At 54.6% G+C, this 20,180-nt stretch overlaps 1 protein-coding gene across 1 annotated transcript in view; it reads right to left on the reverse strand.

Annotated features, from left to right (window-relative positions):
- Nucleotides 1-20,180, reverse strand: part of LOC306769399 (phosphatidylinositol 4,5-bisphosphate 3-kinase catalytic subunit alpha isoform) — a 62,228-nt gene that overhangs the window by 1,212 nt on the left and 40,836 nt on the right. Inside the window, exons 22-27 of the mRNA XM_079257983.1 lie at nt 19,772-19,893; nt 19,622-19,700; nt 19,035-19,205; nt 10,172-10,289; nt 9,232-9,383; nt 9,004-9,152 (exon numbers count right to left, since the gene is read on the reverse strand). Of these exons, the coding sequence (XP_079114109.1) occupies nt 9,004-9,152; nt 9,232-9,383; nt 10,172-10,289; nt 19,035-19,205; nt 19,622-19,700; nt 19,772-19,893 (791 nt within the window). The remainder of the gene's footprint in view (nt 1-9,003; nt 9,153-9,231; nt 9,384-10,171; nt 10,290-19,034; nt 19,206-19,621; nt 19,701-19,771; nt 19,894-20,180) is intronic.

The raw sequence follows: 20,180 nt of genomic DNA on the forward strand, positions 1-20,180 counted from the left end.
CCCTCACTGGAAACGTGTCTGACTTACTTCCAGCAATGCCACCCACCAAGCTTTGGCATTCCTAAAAGGACAGCTCGTACAAGGGGGTCCAGTACTTCATACTCCCTGAGCACCTCCTACAGGGGTCCCCAGGGTACATGGTCAGACACCTTCTCCATGTCCCCTATTTACATGTGGACTGATTTGATTAACTAAAAAGGATGTAGAGATAGTCCACTCTTCCACAACCAGAACAAAACAACACTGTTCCTCTTCAATCTGGGATTCAACTTTGCAATGGATACTGCCCTTCGGGATCCCTGAAACGCCCTTCCCAAGTAGGCTGAGATGTGTGGTCCCCCTGTAGCTGGAGCACATCCTCCAGTTTAAACTTCCTAAAGAGGTGGACCATCACCCCAGCGTGCAAATCCAGAGGCATTGTTATCAACGACCACACAATTCTCCAGAGGTGTTGTCAGCCAGGGCAGCTTTACCAACTCTAGGCTGACTTCTGCCATGAGGACATTTTTTTAACTACCTCAGTGACCACAGCCACTGGAGATAGGAGAGCTCGCCTCAGTCTCCAGGCTCTGCTTCCTCATTGGACGATGCATTGGTGGGAATGTGGAGGTCTTCAAAATATTCCTTCCACTGACCCACTTACTGTCTTCTGAACCATGTCGGTGATTGGGCACATGGTGTGCCCATCAAAGCAAAGTCCAGTCCCTTGTTTACTGCGCAGTAGCTGTGAAAGTTTCAACTTCCCTAATGAGAGGCAGCCTTTGTAGTTCTCATGACAGACACATCACTTATTCATCAACTGCCAAAATGTCTATGTTTTTGTTTTTACATGCCAAACAGAATTTTAACCTGTATTTGGCAGGTTGGCAGGTGTTAATTTAGAGCCCTGGCTACACCAGAAGATGATAATCGCTTATGAGCAAGAAGAACAGGAAGGTCAGACTGGAGTTAGCCAGATAATTCAGATACAAGCCAGAAACATTCTCGGACATAGTTTAATGGACTAAAGATACAAAGATTAATTTTTACCAGAGTGATGGAAAGCACTTGGTAGTGACGGCATCCCCCCAGACCTTATCAAGCTGTGAAGACACCCTCCTGCAGCCTCTTCACAACGTCTTTGCCAGTTTTGCAAAGAGGGAGCCATGTTGCAAGATATTCTAGATGCTAGGATCATCATGCTCTACAAGAATTAAGGTGACAGGGGAGACTGGAACAACTATAGAGGCCTCTCCCTCCTGAATACTGCAGGGAAACTATGCTTGCGTCATGTTTCTGTGGCTCAATGTGGCTTTTGAGCCAAATGTCTAGAGTGGACATGATCTCCTTACACCAACTTCAGGAGAAATGCGAAGAAAAATACAAGTCCTTCTACATAGCCTCCATAGACCTGACCAATGCCTTCACCTGGTCAGCAGGAAATGGTTGTTAACCATCCTCTCAAAGATCGGAAGGCCCCCAAAACTCCACAGCTTCATAAGACCTTTCACAAAAACATAAAGACAGACACTGTTTGAGGGCATGATGTGCAACCCCTTTGACATCAAGAATGGAGTCAAGTTAAGATGCATCTTTGCTCCTACCCTCTTTGGTATCTTTTTTCACCCTGCTCCTAAAGCACACTTTCAGAGCTGCAACAGAAGGGGTGTTCCTCTGTACCAGATCTGATGGTTGACTTTTCTATCTGGCTCAACTGAAAGCAAAGGCCAAAGTGCATGAGATAATCATCCAAGTTATCCTCTGTGCTAATTCTGGCATCATTTCACACACAGAACAAGACCTCCAACGCCTGATGGACAGATTCTCCCTGGTTTGCAAAGACCTTGGACTGACCATCAACCTGGGTCAGGATGCAGACATTGCATGTGATGGAGGATAGAGGGTTCCCTAGGATATCCACTACAGCAAACATGCTTCTAGCAAGACAACAGTTAGCCACCCTCAACTATACTTCAAAAATTTCTGTAAGCATGACGTGAAAATCCTGGACATAAACACAGAAAACTGAGAAATAACAGCAGCAAATGGCATTAAAACAGCTGATGTCCACCAAAGAAAACATCCACATCCCAGCCAACGAAAAGAGCCTAGTGAAAGGTGCACATTCTAGCAACAACCCCAGTGAGTCACACCTGCAGTCTTCTTTATTGATAATGTAACATGATGGCACAATTAACTCAGAAGTCCACAGAAATATTGTCTGCTGGTTTAAAGAAAGATGCGACCAAGCTGGAAGATGCTTCATCATGCAGCAGGAAATGATCCCATGCACTGAGATATTCAACAGGGACAAGATTTTATACTGGCCAGGTCCATCTCCAGCTTCAGACCAGCATTTTACCTGCTGGAGAAGAGACTGAAGCCCCCCGAAGCAAAAACAACTAAAGAGGTTGTGGTGAAAGCCTGGAAAAGCACCTCAGAAGAAGAATGCAGAAATGTGGTGATGTGGATGCGCCACAGGTTCCAGTCCTTACACACTAAATAATCACTGCCAGATAACCAGTTTGAACTTGTTTTATCTCTCTGTTCCAACACGTAGATCACCTAAAAACAGCATGATCTCCTGAGTCGTGCATCAGAGCCAGATGTAAACACCTGGAAAGAAAAGCTGAAAGGTTCGGCCGTTGTGTATTTTCAAGTGTTGTAGTCTACAGTAAAGAAAAGGAGCTGGGCTCGCTGTCCCAGGACTTTTGCTTTAATGTCACCATGACATGACTGGGACCTACTAATGTTTGTGGACTGATATTTAGGGGTTCACTAGTTTAAATTTAGTCTTTTTAGTTCGTGTAGGAACTAGAGAGGCCAACATTTTACGTGTTGGTTTCTTTGTTTTTGTATGTTATTCTCAGCAAATCGACAGTTTTCTCAGATAGATCCTGCTGTTGCATATAACACAGCAAAATGACGGTTTAGACCATTTGCCCAGGTCTCGGGGTCTTCCTGGTCTATCTCTGACCTTTGTATAAATGCAGTCACATGGACATGATCTCTCTTCTTCAAACAGGTTTCACTCCGTATATTCTGCTGACAGTCACCCAGCTGTCTCTTACATTTACTAAGCAACAGCATTTTCTGTTCATTTATTTTCGTGTATGAATCAAGTTTTAGTTTAAATATATTCTCTTCTGTTTTTTGTCATGTTTTTGCCACCCTGATCCCCTGGCGCTCATCATTGATTACTCGATCCACCTGCTGGCTTCCTAATTGCCTCTGCTACCTCATTCAGTTCACCTGGTTTCCTTTTCTCTCACTGCCTACTTAAGCTCCCTCCAATCCCTCCTTTTCTGCCAGATAATAATCAGACCTATGTCTAGTTTTGTTCCAGCGGTCTACGGATTGAGCCTCAGTTGCCAACCTTCTGCTTTATGCCCCTGGATTACCCTCCTTGCCTTGCCCTCGACGGACACCGCAACTTTTCGGATCTTCTGGTTACCGACCCTGCCTGTCTTTGGATTTCTGAGCCTTGTCGTTGCCTGGACGAGTATTTTGCCATCCTGTTTACCTCCCAGCTGTTGCCTGGTTTCTTCTGCAGACCACTCCCCTGGACTGATCTGTTCATACTCCTCCACCAATAAACTGGTCATTTGTCCAGAACTCCCTGTGTGGCTGTATTAAGGATCCTCAGGGTAACTCATTACAGTATTATCTGGCCAACATGGATCCATCGTCCACACAGGAGTGGCGCTCATGTGTTGAGAAGTCCATCACCAAATTGGAATCAAGCATGCAGGACATGATGACTATGCTCTCTAACCTCTCCTCAGTTACAGCTCCACTGGAAGGGGCCTCTGTCCAAGCAACTGGATCATCGTCTCTTTGCCAAGTCTCACCTTGCCATGAACCACGTCCGACTCCTCCAGAGGTATTTTCAGGTGAGCGGAGTCAGTGTCGGCCCTTCATAACCCAGTGTGAGATCCATTTTGAATTGCAGCCCTCTTCCTTCCCGTCAGAACGGGCTAGGATTGCCTATATGATTTCACTTTTTTCAGGGAAAGCCAAGCTGTGGGGAACGGCCGAATGGCAGAGAGACTCGTTCATCTGCTATGATTACAAGGACTTCACAAGGGAGCTCATCAGTCTTTGACCCAGTCCCACCTGAGAGAGAAGCTGCCCGGGGTCTGTTAGCTCTAAAGCAAGGCAAGAGACAGGTTACTGACTATATAATAGATTTTCATACGCTGTCAGCAGAAAGCCGCTGGAATGATGAGGCGTTATGTGACGCTTTCTATCAAGGACTTAATGAGGAGATTAAGGATGAACTGGCTACCCGGGAAGCTCCGAGATGTCTGAACCAGCTGGAGATGCTCTCCTCCAGGATCGATCAGAGGCTTCACGAACGCAGAGTGGAGAGGAGCCGAACCTCTAACAGCCTTCGCACTACATCAAGGCCCGTGTCACAATGTAATCCCCTGGCACAATCTCCTGTATTCCCAGCTCCAGTAGGGGACCCAGTGGTTCCCATGCAGATTGGACGGACCCGCTTGACACCACAAGAGAGGGCACGACGTTCAAAGGAGGGATTGTGCTTCTATTGCGGAGAGGGCGGTCACCTGGTTCACCAGTGTCCATTAAAAGACCAGGCTCAGTAGGAGAGAGGAGGTTCCTACTGAGTCAGAGGTTGGTGAAATCCTCTTTAGTCTCGTTACAGGCACAACTCCTCATAAATGGTCTTCCTAAGCAGGTTATGGCATGTATCGATTCTGGGGCTGATACGGAATTCATGGATGTGGGCTTGGCAAGATCTCTTAACATTCCATTACTACCCACCTCTAAGAAGCAGAAAGTATTTGCACTTGATGGTCACGTGCTGCACCAGATCACGGAAGAGACTGCGCCTCTCAAGTTCATTGCAGGAGGAAATCACCAGGAGATGGTATCCTTCCTTGTCGTCCATTCCCCTGAGCTACCCATTATTCTTGGTGCTTCATGGCTGCTTCACCACAATCCGCACATTGATTGGAGGACAAGTGAGGTCCTGAGCTGGTCATCCTCTTGTTATTCCACATGTCTTCTAACGGCTAATTCACTCTCCGCTGAACCAGTTTGTCAAGAGACATACCCAGATCTTTCTAAGGTTCCTCCTGAGTATCATGATCTCAAGCAGGTATTCAACAAGCACTTGGCAACTTCTCTTCCTCCACATCGTCCCTATGACTGCTCCATTGATTTTTTTTTTTTTTTTTTTTTTTACCCGGTACCTTCCCTCCCAAGGGCCATTTATACTCCTTAGGACCTGAGACTCATGCCATGAAGGAGTACATTGAAGGGGCACTTAAGACTGGAATAATACGCCCCTCCATCTCCTGCTGTTGCAGGGGTTTTTTTTGTTTTTTTTTTTTTTGTAGGAAAGAAGGATGGAACTCTAAGACCATGCATTGACTACAGAGGACTAAATGACATAACTATAAAGAACCGTTATCCTCTTCCCCTTATGAACACTGCGTTTGATCTCATTCAGGGTGCCACCATCTTCACCAAGCTGGATCTCAGGAATGCCTATCACCTCATCCGCATCAAAGAGGGAGATGAGTGGAAGACTGCATTCAATACACCCACAGGGCATTACGAGTACCTTGTCATGCCTTTTGGCCTAACTAATGCCCCTGCAGTTTTTCAGTCCCTAATTAATTATGTTCTCAGAGATATGGTTGGACTATGTTTTTGTTTATCTTGATGACATTTTGATTTTTTTTTTTCTCCAAAGACCTCCCCACGCACCAGAGCCATGTCTGCACTGTCCTGCTCCGTCTCTTACAGAATAACCTTTTTGTAAAAGCAGAGAAGTGTGAGTTCCACCGAAGTTCTATATCGTTTCTGGGCTATGTCATCTCGCCCAACAGAATGTCCATGGATCTCAAAGTTTCAGCGGTGAAGGAATGGCCGGTTCCCCAGTCTCGCAAGCAACTTCAGAGATTCCTCGGCTTTGCCAATTTCTATCGCAGGTTCATAAGAAATTACAGTTCCATCGCCTCACCTTTGCATGCTCTTACTTCATCTAAGAACAGGTTTATTTGGAACACAGCGGCATACCGTGCCTTCTCTCGCCTAAAGGACTTGTTCACCTCGGCACCTGTCCTCCACGCACCGGATTCTGATCGGCAGTTTATTGTTGAAGTGGATGCCTCTGACTCAGGAGTGGGTGCTATTCTAAGTCAAAGGTTTTCTAATGGCAAGACTCATCCATGTGCCTTCTTTTCAAGAGGTCTCTCCACAACCGAGAGGAATTATGATGTGGGAGATAGCGAGCTCCTGGCAGTTAAACTGGCACTGGCTGGAGGGGGCTAAGCACCCATTCATTGTGTGGACGGATCATAAGAACCTTGAGTACCTACGATCTGCTAAGAGACTCAATCCCAGACAGGCTAGATGGTCCCTGTTCTTCAGCAGATTTAACTTCTCCCTATCCTACAGACCAGGAACTAAGAACACCAAGCCGGATTCTCTCTCAAGGCTTCACGAGGTTCCGGAGGAGGGACAGTCCGATGGTCAGAATTACTACATCCTTCCCCATTCTGGGGGTCGTCAGACTCAGTTTGGAGAGAGAGATAAGGGAGGCCCAGCAACAACACCAGATTCCTGAGAACTGTCCCCAGGGTCGCCTCTTTGTTCCAGTGCACCTTGTCCCAGAGGTTTTGTCATTGTTCTCGTTTATTTTGTCACCCAGGTGTGACCAAGACTCTGTCAGTGGTACAGAGTCGCTTCTGGTGGGAGACCTTGGTCCAGGACGTCAAGGAATTTATTGCTGCTTGCCGTGTCTGTTCCCAAGCTAAGTCTTCTCGACCGCCAGCTGGTTCTCTGCGGCCGCTCCCAATTCCACGTCATCCTTGGTCTCATTTGTCAATGGATTTCATCACAGGTCTGCCCAGTTCCAAGAATCATTCAGTACTACTTACCACAGTTGACCGTTTCTCCAAAATGACTCATTTGATTCCTCTTGCCAAGTTGCCGTCTTCTAAGGAATTAGGGGAGATCCTTGCCAGGGAGGTATTTCGTTTACATGGACTTCCGGATGACATCGTCTCTGACAGAGGTCCCCAATTTGTCTCGATTTTGGAAGGAGTTTTGTAACCTTCTTGGGATCCAAGTGAGTCTCTCCTCTGGGTATCATCCACAGACGGACAGACGGAGCGGGTCAACCAGGAGGTGGAGACTAAGCTACGTATGTTGTGTGAACGGGATCCCTCCATGTGGTCACAGAACATTCCTTGGGTGTAATATTCCCTTAACTCGCTCCCCTCCAGCTCCACAGGGCTCTCTCCGTTCTACACTGTGTATGGATACCAGCCGCCAGTCTTTGATTTACAGGAGCTTGCCATCACAGTCCCCTCGGCTCACTCAGCAGCACTGAGATGTCAGCGTGTATGGCGGAGGGCTCGTTGTGGCCTGTTGACGACGTCTGCAGTGTATTCACGGGCTGCTAATCGTCGGCGGATTGCTGCACCGGAGTATCAAGTGGGGCAGGAGGTGTGGTTGTCAACCAAGGACCTTCCCCTTCGGGTTGAGAATCGCAAGTTGGCCCCTTGCTTCATTGGCCCTTTCCCTATAACCAGGGTGGTTAACCCCATGGCTGTACGTCTTCGACTGCCTAGGACCCTGCGGGTTTGCCCCACTTTCCATGTCTCCCGTATCAAACCTGTGTTCTCTTCCCAGTTTGCCCCCTCCTCCCGCCCGGTTCATTGATGGGGGACCTGCCTACGCTGTTCGTCGTCTACTCCGCTCCCGGCGGCGGGGCCGTGGGTTGCAGTACCTGGTTGACTGGGAGGGTTATGGGCCGGAGGAGCGCTCTTGGGTTCCTGCTTGTTTTATTTTGGATGGGTCCCTTGTTCGGGATTTTCATCTCCACCATCCTGACATGTCTGGTGCCGGACCTTGAGGGGGGGGGGGGGGGGGGTACTGTCATGTTTTTGCCACCCTGATCCCCTGGCGCTCAGTGATTACTCGATCCACCTGCTGGCTTCCTAATTGCCTCTGCTACCTCATTCAGTTCACCTGGTTTCCTTTTCTCTCACTGCCTACTTAAGCTCCCTCCTTTTCTGCCAGATAATAATCAGACCTATGTCTAGTTTTGTTCCAGCGTTCTACGGATTGATCCTCAGTTGCCAACCTTCTGCTTTATGCCCCTGGATTACCCTCCTTGCCTTGCCCTCGACGGACACCGCAACTTTTCGGATCTTCTGGTTACCGACCCTGCCTGTCTTTGGATTTCTGAGCCTTGTCGTTGCCTGGATGAGTATTTTGCCATCCTGTTTACCTCCCAGCTGTTGCCTGGTTTCTTCTGCAGACCATTCCCCCGGACTGATCTTCTGTTCATACTCCTCCACCAATAAACTGGTCATTTGTTCAGAACTCCCTGTGTATGGCTGTATTAAAGATCCTCAGGGTAACTCATTACAGTTTTTAGCGTGTTCATCTCTGGTGCTCCTTCCAGTTGCTGACTTTGTCTTCCTGCGGGGGGACCATGAGATACACTTTTTGTCTCAGTGTAGGAGCGGTATAAAACTCTAGGCCTTAAGGCGCCACTATCCGGCAGGTTTATGTTTTCTGCACCAAAATAGCGGAATCAAATCCAATGGCTCCAGCAGCTTGTCAATCTATTCAAGCATGGATAAACAAAAACCTGCTGGATAATGACCCTTGAGGACTGGAGTTTGACACCTGTGGTCTAGAGTCTGCTGAATTCTAGACCATAGATAGGATTGTCTCTCAAACATGTTATAAATCCAGAGGATGCAGAGCCTTTTTAGTTCTAGCCCCAAAAACTGAAACAACCTCCCTTTACAGGTCAGACAGACTATCTTGTTGTTTTTAAATGTTTAAAAACTCATTTTTATTCTTTGGCCTTTAGGCAACAAGCCATCCGTGTCTCTGTGTTTTCTATTTACTTTCCTTTCTGCTAGCTTTTTTTCTTGGTTCCGTCTTCTTCTCCAGTCCAGGTCCAGCAGTACCGAGTAAACTTAGTAAAACAAACATGGAGATTTAAATGTTATCTCCTTCCCGTCTTACCCAGAGCAAGGGTCTTCCGCAGGTAGGCGATGTCATCAAAGCTTTGCAGTTCAGGCATGCCGCAGCCCAGCATGAGGGAGAAGAGGTTGATGAAGAGGCTGGCATGCTGACGAATGGCCAGGTAGGCTTTGTAGCACATCTCCTGGAACCTGCAGAGCCACAGGAAGATGAACACAGGTGAGAAGGGTCCACACAGGGGGCTGCAGACAGGTGAGCAGCAGGTGAGACCTCTCAAACTCTTTTGTCTTAGTGGACTCCTGGACTCCTTTACTGATGACGACGAGGAAATCCTGGGTCAGGACAAACGGTACTCGCTCCCTCTTGTAGCCAAATTTCTTCTTCTTGTGATCCAAGAAGTGTCCAAAGTCGATGTGGAACAGCTGTAGGAAGATCGGGAAGAGGAGTCAGGAGGAGGAGTCAGAGAGGAGGAGGAGTCAGAGAGAGGAGGCGGAGTCAGGGAGAGGAGGAGGAGTCAGGGACAGAAGGAGTCAAGACAGGAGTCAGAGACAGAGTCAGGAGGAGGAGTTAGAGAGAGGAGGAGGAGTCAGAGTCAGGAGGAGTCAGGGACACGAGGAGGGGTCAGAGTCAGGAGGAGTCAGGGACACGAGGAGGGGTCAGAGTCAGGAAGAGGAGTCAGGGACACGAGGAGGGGTCAGAGTCAGGAAGAGGAGTCAGGGACACGAGGAGGGGTCAGAGTCAGGAAGAGGAGTCAGGGACACGAGGAGGGGTCAGTCAGAGTCAGGAGGAGGAGGAGGAGGAGTCAGAGTCAGAGTCAGGAAGAGGAGTCAGGGACACGAGAAGGAGTCAGAGTCAGGAGGAGGAGTCAGGGACACGAGAAGGAGTCAGAGTCAGGAGGAGGAGTCAGAGTCAGAGTCAGGAGGAGGAGGAGTCGGGGACAGGAGTCGGGGTCACCAGTCAGGAGTCACCAGTCAGGAGTCAGGGACAGGAGGAGGAGTTTGGCACTAAGGAGGAGTCAGGGACAGGAGGAGGAGTTTGGCACTAAGGAGGAGTCAGGGATCGGAGGAGTCAACAAGAGGAATAAGAACCAGGAAGAAGAAAAAAAAAGGACTGAGGAAAGTGTCAGGATGAAGAGTCAGGCTTGGTCTAGGAGTCGAGAGGAGGAGTCAGGAGGAGGAGCCAAGGCCTGCAGGAGGAGTCATTGGCTTACCTGTCCATTTTCCTTGAGCATAATGTTGGAATTGTGCCGATCTCCAATTCCCAAGATGAACGTGGCAACGCAGTAACCAGCACATGACCTGGTGAACAGGTCGATGGCCCGATCATACCTGGAGAACACAGACAGGTGTGTAACCAGACAGACAGACAGACGGGTGTGGGACCAGACAGACGGACGGACGGGTGTGGGACCAGACAGACGGACGGACGGGTGTGGGACCAGACAGACGGACAGGTGTGTGACCAGACGGGTGTGGGACCAGACAGACGGACAGACGGGTGTGTGACCAGACGGGTGTGGGACCAGACAGACGGACAGACGGGTGTGTGACCAGACGGGTGTGGGACCAGACAGACGGACAGACGGGTGTGGGACCAGACGGGTGTGGGACCAGACAGACGGACAGACGGGTGTGGGACCAGACGGGTGTGGGACCAGACAGACGGACAGACGGGTGTGGGACCAGACGGGTGTGGGACCAGACAGACGGACAGACGGGTGTGGGACCAGACGGGTGTGGGACCAGACAGACGGACAGACGGGTGTGTGACCAGACGGGTGTGGGACCAGACGGGTGTGTGACCAGACGGGTGTGGGACCAGACAGACGGACAGACGGGTGTGGGACCAGACGGGTGTGGGACCAGACGGGTGTGTGACCAGACGGGTGTGGGACCAGACAGACGGACAGACGGGTGTGGGACCAGACGGGTGTGGGACCAGACAGACGGACAGACGGGTGTGGGACCAGACGGGTGTGGGACCAGACAGACGGACAGACGGGTGTGGGACCAGACGGGTGTGGGACCAGACAGACGGACAGACGGGTGTGGGACCAGACGGGTGTGGGACCAGACAGACGGACAGACGGGTGTGGGACCAGACAGACCGACAGGTGTGTGACCAGACGGGTGTGGGACCAGACAGACCGACAGGTGTGTGACCAGACGGGTGTGGGACCAGACAGACCGACAGGTGTGTGACCAGACGGGTGTGGGACCAGACAGACCGACAGGTGTGTGACCAGACGGGTGTGGGACCAGACAGACCGACAGGTGTGTGACCAGACGGGTGTGGGACCAGACAGACCGACAGGTGTGTGATCAGACGGGTGTGTGACCAGACAGACCGACGGACGGGTGTGGGACCAGACCGACCGACGGACGGGTGTGGGACCAGACGGGTGTGGGACCAGACAGACGGACAGACGGGTGTGGGACCAGACAGACGGACAGACGGGTGTGGGACCAGACAGACGGACAGACGGGTGTGGGACCAGACAGACCGACAGGTGTGGGACCAGACAGACCGACAGGTGTGTGACCAGACGGGTGTGGGACCAGACAGACCGACAGGTGTGTGACCAGACGGGTGTGGGACCAGACAGACCGACAGGTGTGTGACCAGACGGGTGTGGGACCAGACAGACCGACAGGTGTGTGATCAGACGGGTGTGTGACCAGACAGACCGACGGACGGGTGTGGGACCAGACCGACCGACGGACGGGTGTGGGACCAGACGGGTGTGGGACCAGACAGACCGACGGACGGGTGTGGGACCAGACAGACCGACGGACGGGTGTGTGACCAGACGGGTTTGGGACCAGACAGACCGACAGACGGGTGTGTGACCAGACGGGTTTGGGACCAGACAGACCGACAGACGGGTGTGTGATCAGACGGGTGTGTGACCAGACAGACAGACGGATGGGTGTGTGACCAGACGGGTGTGGGACCAGACAGACAGACCGACAGACAGACGGGTGTGGGACCAGACAGACAGACCGACAGACGGGTGTGGGACCAGACAGACCGACAGACGGGTGTGGGACCAGACAGACCGACAGACGGGTGTGGGACCAGACAGACAGACCGACAGACGGGTGTGGGACCAGACAGACAGACCGACAGACGGGTGTGTGACCAGACCGACAGACGGGTGTGTGACCAGACCGACAGACGGGTGTGGGACCAGACAGACAGAACGACAGACGGGTGTGGGACCAGACAGACAGACCGACAGACGGGTGTGTGACCAGACGGGTGTGGGACCAGACAGACGGACGGGTGTGGGACCAGACGGGTTTGGGACCAGACGGGTGTGGGACCAGACAGACAGACGGACGGGTGTGTGACCAGACGGGTGTGGGACCAGACAGACAGACGGACGGGTGTGTGACCAGACAGACAGACGGACGGGTGTGTGACCAGACGGGTGTGGGACCAGACAGACAGATCGACAGACGGGTGTGGGACCAGACAGACAGATCGACAGACGGGTGTGGGACCAGACAGACAGATCGACAGACGGGTGTGGGACCAGACAGACAGACCGACAGACGGGTGTGGGACCAGACAGACAGACGGACGGGTGTGTGACCAGACGGGTGTGGGACCAGACAGACAGACGGACGGGTGTGTGACCAGACAGACAGACGGACGGGTGTGGGACCAGACAGACAGACCGACAGACGGGTGTGGGACCAGACAGACAGACGGGTGTGTGACCAGACAGACAGACCGACGGACGGGTGTGGGACCAGACCGACCGACGGACGGGTGTGGGACCAGACGGGTGTGGGACCAGACGGGTGTGGGACCGGACGGGTGTGGGACCAGACGGGTGTGGGACCAGACGGGTTTGGGACCAGACAGACAGACGGACGGGTGTGTGACCAGACGGGTGTGGGACCAGACAGACAGACCGACAGACGGGTGTGTGACCAGACAGACAGACGGGTGTGGGACCAGACAGACCGACAGACGGGTGTGGGACCAGACAGACCGACAGACGGGTGTGGGACCAGACAGACCGACAGACGGGTGTGTGACCAGACAGACAGACCGACAGACGGGTGTGGGACCAGACAAACAGACGGACGGGTGTGTGACCAGACGGGTGTGGGACCAGACAGACAGACCGACAGACGGGTGTGTGACCAGACAGACAGACGGGTGTGTGACCAGACAGACAGACGGGTGTGGGACCAGACAGACCGACAGACGGGTGTGGGACCAGACAGACCGACAGACGGGTGTGTGACCAGACAGACAGACCGACAGACGGGTGTGGGACCAGACGGGTGTGGGACCAGACAGACAGACCGACAGACGGACGGGTGTGGGACCAGACAGACAGACCGACAGACGGACGGGTGTGGGACCAGACAGACAGACCGACAGACGGACGGGTGTGGGACCAGACAGCCAGACCGACAGACGGACGGGTGTGGGACCAGACAGACAGACCGACAGACGGACGGGTGTGGGACCAGACAGACAGACCGACAGACGGACGGGTGTGGGACCAGACAGACAGACCGACAGACAGACGGGTGTGGGACCAGACAGACAGACCGACGGACGGGTGTGGGACCAGACAGACAGACCGACAGACGGGTGTGGGACCAAACAGACAGACGGGTGTGTGACCAGACAGACAGACAGACAGACAGACGGGTGTGTGACCAGACGGGTGTGGGACCAGGCAGACAGACGGGTGTGTGACCAGACAGACAGACAGACAGACAGACGGGTGTGTGACCAGACGGGTGTGTGACCAGACGGGTGTGTGACCAGACGGGTGTGGGACCAGACCGACAGACGGGTGTGGGACCAGACCGACAGACGGGTGTGGGACCAGACCGACAGACGGGTGTGGGACCAGACAGACCGACGGACGGGTGTGGGACCAGACAGACAGACCGACGGACGGGTGTGGGACCAGACAGACAGACCGACGGACGGGTGTGGGACCAGACAGACAGACCGACGGACGGGTGTGGGACCAGACAGACAGACCGACGGACGGGTGTGGGACCAGACAGACAGACCGACGGACGGGTGTGGGACCAGACAGACAGACCGACGGACGGGTGTGGGACCAGACAGACAGACCGACGGACGGGTGTGGGACCAGACAGACAGACCGACGGACGGGTGTGGGACCAGACAGACAGACCGACGGACGGGTGTGGGACCAGACAGACAGACCGACGGACGGGTGTGGGACCAGACAGACAGACCGACGGACGGGTGTGGGACCAGACAGACAGACCGACGGACGGGTGTGGGACCAGACAGACAGACCGACGGACGGGTGTGGGACCAGACAGACAGACCGACAGACGGGTGTGGGACCAAACAGACAGACGGGTGTGGGACCAGACAGACAGACAGACAGACGGGTGTGTGACCAGACGGGTGTGGGACCAGACAGACCGACAGACGGGTGTGGGACCAGACAGACCGACAGACGGGTGTGGGACCAGACAGACCGACAGACGGGTGTGGGACCAGACAGACCGACAGACGGGTGTGGGACCAGACAGACCGACAGACGGGTGTGGGACCAGACTGACAGACGGGTGTGGGACCAGACAGACCGACAGACGGGTGTGGGACCAGACAGACCGACAGACGGGTGTGGGACCAGACAGACCGACAGACGGGTGTGGGACCAGACAGACCGACAGACGGGTGTGGGACCAGACAGACCGACAGACGGGTGTGGGACCAGACAGACCGACAGACGGGTGTGGGACCAGACAGACCGACCGACAGACAGACGGGTGTGGGACCAGACAGACAGACCGACAGACAGACGGGTGTGGGACCAGACAGACAGACCGACAGACAGACGGGTGTGGGACCAGACAGACAGACCGACAGACAGACGGGTGTGGGACCAGACAGACAGACCGACAGACAGACGGGTGTGGGACCAGACAGACAGACCGACAGACAGACGGGTGTGGGACCAGACAGACAGACCGACAGACAGACGGGTGTGGGACCAGACAGACAGACCGACAGACAGACGGGTGTGGGACCAGACAGACAGACCGACAGACAGACGGGTGTGGGACCAGACAGACAGACCGACAGACAGACGGGTGTGGGACCAGACAGACAGACCGACAGACAGACGGGTGTGGGACCAGACAGACAGACCGACAGACAGACGGGTGTGGGACCAGACAGACAGACCGACAGACAGACGGGTGTGGGACCAGACAGACCGACAGACAGACGGGCGTGGGACCAGACAGACCGACAGACAGACGGGCGTGGGACCAGACAGACCGACAGACAGACGGGCGTGGGACCAGACAGACCGACAGACGGGCGTGGGACCAGACAGACCGACAGACGGGTGTGTGACCAGACGGGTGTGGGACCAGGCAGACAGACGGGTGTGTGACCAGACAGACAGACAGACAGACGGGTGTGTGACCAGACGGGTGTGTGACCAGACGGGTGTGTGACCAGACGGGTGTGGGACCAGACGGGTGTGTGACCAGACCGACAGACGGACGGGTGTGGGACCAGACAGACAGACCGACAGACGGACGGGTGTGGGACCAGACAGACAGACCGACAGACGGACGGGTGTGGGACCAGACAGACAGACCGACAGACGGACGGGTGTGGGACCAGACAGACAGACCGACAGACGGACGGGTGTGGGACCAGACAGACAGACCGACAGACGGACGGGTGTGGGACCAGACAGACAGACCGACAGACAGACGGGTGTGGGACCAGACAGACAGACCGACGGACGGGTGTGGGACCAGACAGACAGACCGACAGACGGGTGTGGGACCAAACAGACAGACGGGTGTGTGACCAGACAGACAGACAGACAGACAGACGGGTGTGTGACCAGACGGGTGTGGGACCAGGCAGACAGACGGGTGTGTGACCAGACAGACAGACAGACAGACAGACGGGTGTGTGACCAGACGGGTGTGTGACCAGACGGGTGTGTGACCAGACGGGTGTGGGACCAGACCGACAGACGGGTGTGGGACCAGACCGACAGACGGGTGTGGGACCAGACAGACCGACGGACGGGTGTGGGACCAGACAGACAGACCGACGGACGGGTGTGGGACCAGACAGACAGACCGACGGACGGGTGTGGGACCAGACAGACAGACCGACGGACGGGTGTGGGACCAGACAGACAGACCGACGGACGGGTGTGGGACCAGACAGACAGACCGACGGACGGGTGTGGGACCAGACAGACAGACCGACGGACGGGTGTGGGACCAGACAGACAGACCGACGGACGGGTGTGGGACCAGACAGACAGACCGACGGACGGGTGTGGGACCAGACAGACAGACCGACGGACGGGTGTGGGACCAGACAGACAGACCGACGGACGGGTGTGGGACCAGACAGACAGACCGACGGACGGGTGTGGGACCAGACAGACAGACCGACGGACGGGTGTGGGACCAGACAGACAGACCGACGGACGGGTGTGGGACCAGACAGACAGACCGACAGATGGGTGTGGGACCAAACAGACAGACGGGTGTGGGACCAGACAGACAGACAGACAGACGGGTGTGTGACCAGACGGGTGTGGGACCAGACAGACCGACAGACGGGTGTGGGACCAGACAGACCGACAGACGGGTGTGGGACCAGACAGACCGACAGACGGGTGTGGGACCAGACAGACCGACAGACGGGTGTGGGACCAGACTGACAGACGGGTGTGGGACCAGACAGACCGACAGACGGGTGTGGGACCAGACAGACCGACAGACGGGTGTGGGACCAGACAGACCGACAGACGGGTGTGGGACCAGACAGACCGACAGACGGGTGTGGGACCAGACAGACCGACAGACGGGTGTGGGACCAGACAGACCGACAGACGGGTGTGGGACCAGACAGACCGACCGACAGACAGACGGGTGTGGGACCAGACAGACAGACCGACAGACAGACGGGTGTGGGACCAGACAGACAGACCGACAGACAGACGGGTGTGGGACCAGACAGACAGACCGACAGACAGACGGGTGTGGGACCAGACAGACAGACCGACAGACAGACGGGTGTGGGACCAGACAGACAGACCGACAGACAGACGGGTGTGGGACCAGACAGACAGACCGACAGACAGACGGGTGTGGGACCAGACAGACAGACCGACAGACAGACGGGTGTGGGACCAGACAGACAGACCGACAGACAGACGGGTGTGGGACCAGACAGACAGACCGACAGACAGACGGGTGTGGGACCAGACAGACCGACAGACAGACGGGTGTGGGACCAGACAGACCGACAGACAGACGGGCGTGGGACCAGACAGACCGACAGACAGACGGGCGTGGGACCAGACAGACCGACAGACGGGCGTGGGACCAGACAGACCGACAGACGGGTGTGTGACCAGACGGGTGTGGGACCAGGCAGACAGACGGGTGTGTGACCAGACAGACAGACAGACAGACAGACGGGTGTGTGACCAGACGGGTGTGTGACCAGACGGGTGTGGGACCAGACGGGTGTGTGACCAGACCGACAGACGGGTGTGGGACCAGACCGACAGACGGGTGTGGGACCAGACAGACCGACGGACGGGTGTGGGACCAGACAGACAGACCGACGGACGGGTGTGGGACCAGACAGACAGACCGACGGACGGGTGTGGGACCAGACAGACAGACCGACGGACGGGTGTGGGACCAGACAGACAGACCGACGGACGGGTGTGGGACCAGACAGACAGACCGACGGACGGGTGTGGGACCAGACAGACAGACCGACGGACGGGTGTGGGACCAGACAGACAGACCGACGGACGGGTGTGGGACCAGACAGACAGACCGACGGACGGGTGTGGGACCAGACAGACAGACCGACGGACGGGTGTGGGACCAGACAGACAGACCGACGGACGGGTGTGGGACCAGACAGACAGACCGACGGACGGGTGTGGGACCAGACAGACAGACCGACGGACGGGTGTGGGACCAGACAGACAGACCGACGGACGGGTGTGGGACCAGACAGACAGACCGACAGATGGGTGTGGGACCAAACAGACAGACGGGTGTGGGACCAGACAGACAGACAGACAGACGGGTGTGTGACCAGACGGGTGTGGGACCAGACGGGTGTGGGACCAGACAGACCGACAGACGGGTGTGGGACCAGACAGACCGACAGACGGGTGTGGGACCAGACAGACCGACAGACGGGTGTGGGACCAGACAGACCGACAGACGGGTGTGGGACCAGACAGACTGACAGACGGGTGTGGGACCAGACAGACCGACAGACGGGTGTGGGACCAGACAGACCGACAGACGGGTGTGGGACCAGACCGACAGACAGACGGGTGTGGGACCAGACAGACCGACAGACAGACGGGTGTGGGACCAGACAGACAGACCGACAGACAGACGGGTGTGGGACCAGACAGACAGACCGACAGACAGACGGGTGTGGGACCAGACAGACAGACCGACAGACAGACGGGTGTGGGACCAGACAGACAGACCGACAGACAGACGGGTGTGGGACCAGACAGACAGACCGACAGACAGACGGGTGTGGGACCAGACAGACAGACCGACAGACAGACGGGTGTGGGACCAGACAGACAGACCGACAGACAGACGGGTGTGGGACCAGACAGACCGACAGACAGACGGGTGTGGGACCAGACAGACAGACCGACAGACAGACGGGTGTGGGACCAGACAGACCGACAGACAGACGGGTGTGGGACCAGACAGACCGACAGACAGACGGGTGTGGGACCAGACAGACCGACAGACAGACGGGTGTGGGACCAGACAGACCGACAGACAGACGGGTGTGGGACCAGACCGACCGACAGACGGGCGTGGGACCAGACAGACCGACAGACGGGCGTGGGACCAGACAGACCGACAGACAGACGGGTGTGTGACCAGACAGACCGACCGACAGACGGGCGTGTGACCAGACAGACCGACCGACAGACGGGCGTGTGACCAGACAGACCGACCGACAGACGGGTGTGTGACCAGACAGACAGACGGGTGTGTACTGACGCCTCTCCACGGTTCTTATCCTTGATCCAGTGGTGCAGCGTGTTGGAGTTGAACTGCAGCGCCCCCTTCAGGCCTCCTTTACACTGAATCTGCATGATGGTGAAGCTGCTCTTCACCACCTCAATCAGACCCACACAGTCCCCGATGGACAGGCAGCCGTACGGCAGCATGCTGAAGAACACGAGGAAGAAGAACAAAGTCAGGAAATGTAAAATATTGAGGAACAAGAACAGGAAAAAGATGAACAAAAGGAACAAAATAGCATGAAGAAGAACAGGAGATGATCATGAGGACGAAGAGGAACATGAGGAAGGAAAAAGCAAAGGAAAAGAACATCTGGAAGAAGAACGGGAGGAAGAAAACAACGAATATATAAAGATGAGCAACGAAAGGAAGAGGAACAAAACGGAATAAGAACAGGTAGAAAAACCATTAAGACAAAGTGGAAGAAGGACATTAGAAATAAGAAAATGAAGAACAGGAAAAATAGGGACATGAGGAAGAGGACCATTATGAGGTGAAGAAGAAATGGAGGAACAGGAAGAAGAATGCATACAGGTGAGCCCAGCATGGGATGATACACTCACCGCAGGTCCAGGCCCTGGTTCTGCCAGATATTTTCCATGATTTTAATGATCTGGAGTGTCAGCATGTCCTGGCGGAGGTCTGCACACAGAAACACCTCCGTTACCCACAATCCTTCAGCAGAGTTCAGCTTTGTGCGCTAAATCTTCTACCGTCTCCGTTCTTGAAGATGATCTCGTTGTTGGTGAAGAGGAGCTCAGACATGATATCAGGATTCTCCCAGTTCAACCACAGAGGACGCTTGGCCGAAGACATGATCCTGCACTCTTCCAGTCTGCAGACACAGCCTCCTCTTTACTGGGTTTCCCTCTTTCTTTCTTTCTTCTGGCCATTCATTTGTTCATTCTTTCCCTTTTTCCTTCATTAAATCCATCCATCCATTCATTCTTTTTCCTTCATTAAATCCATCCATCCATTCATTCATTCTTTCCCTTTTTCCTTCATTAAATCCATCCATCTATCCATTCATTCATTCATCCATTCATTCTTTCCATTTTTCCTTCATTAAATCCATCCATCCATTCATTCATTCTTTCCCTTTTTCCTTCATTAAATCCATCC

Source organism: Telmatherina bonti (assembly GCF_933228915.1).
Source record: "Telmatherina bonti genome assembly, chromosome: 18".
NCBI classification, from domain to species: domain Eukaryota; kingdom Metazoa; phylum Chordata; class Actinopteri; order Atheriniformes; family Telmatherinidae; genus Telmatherina; species Telmatherina bonti.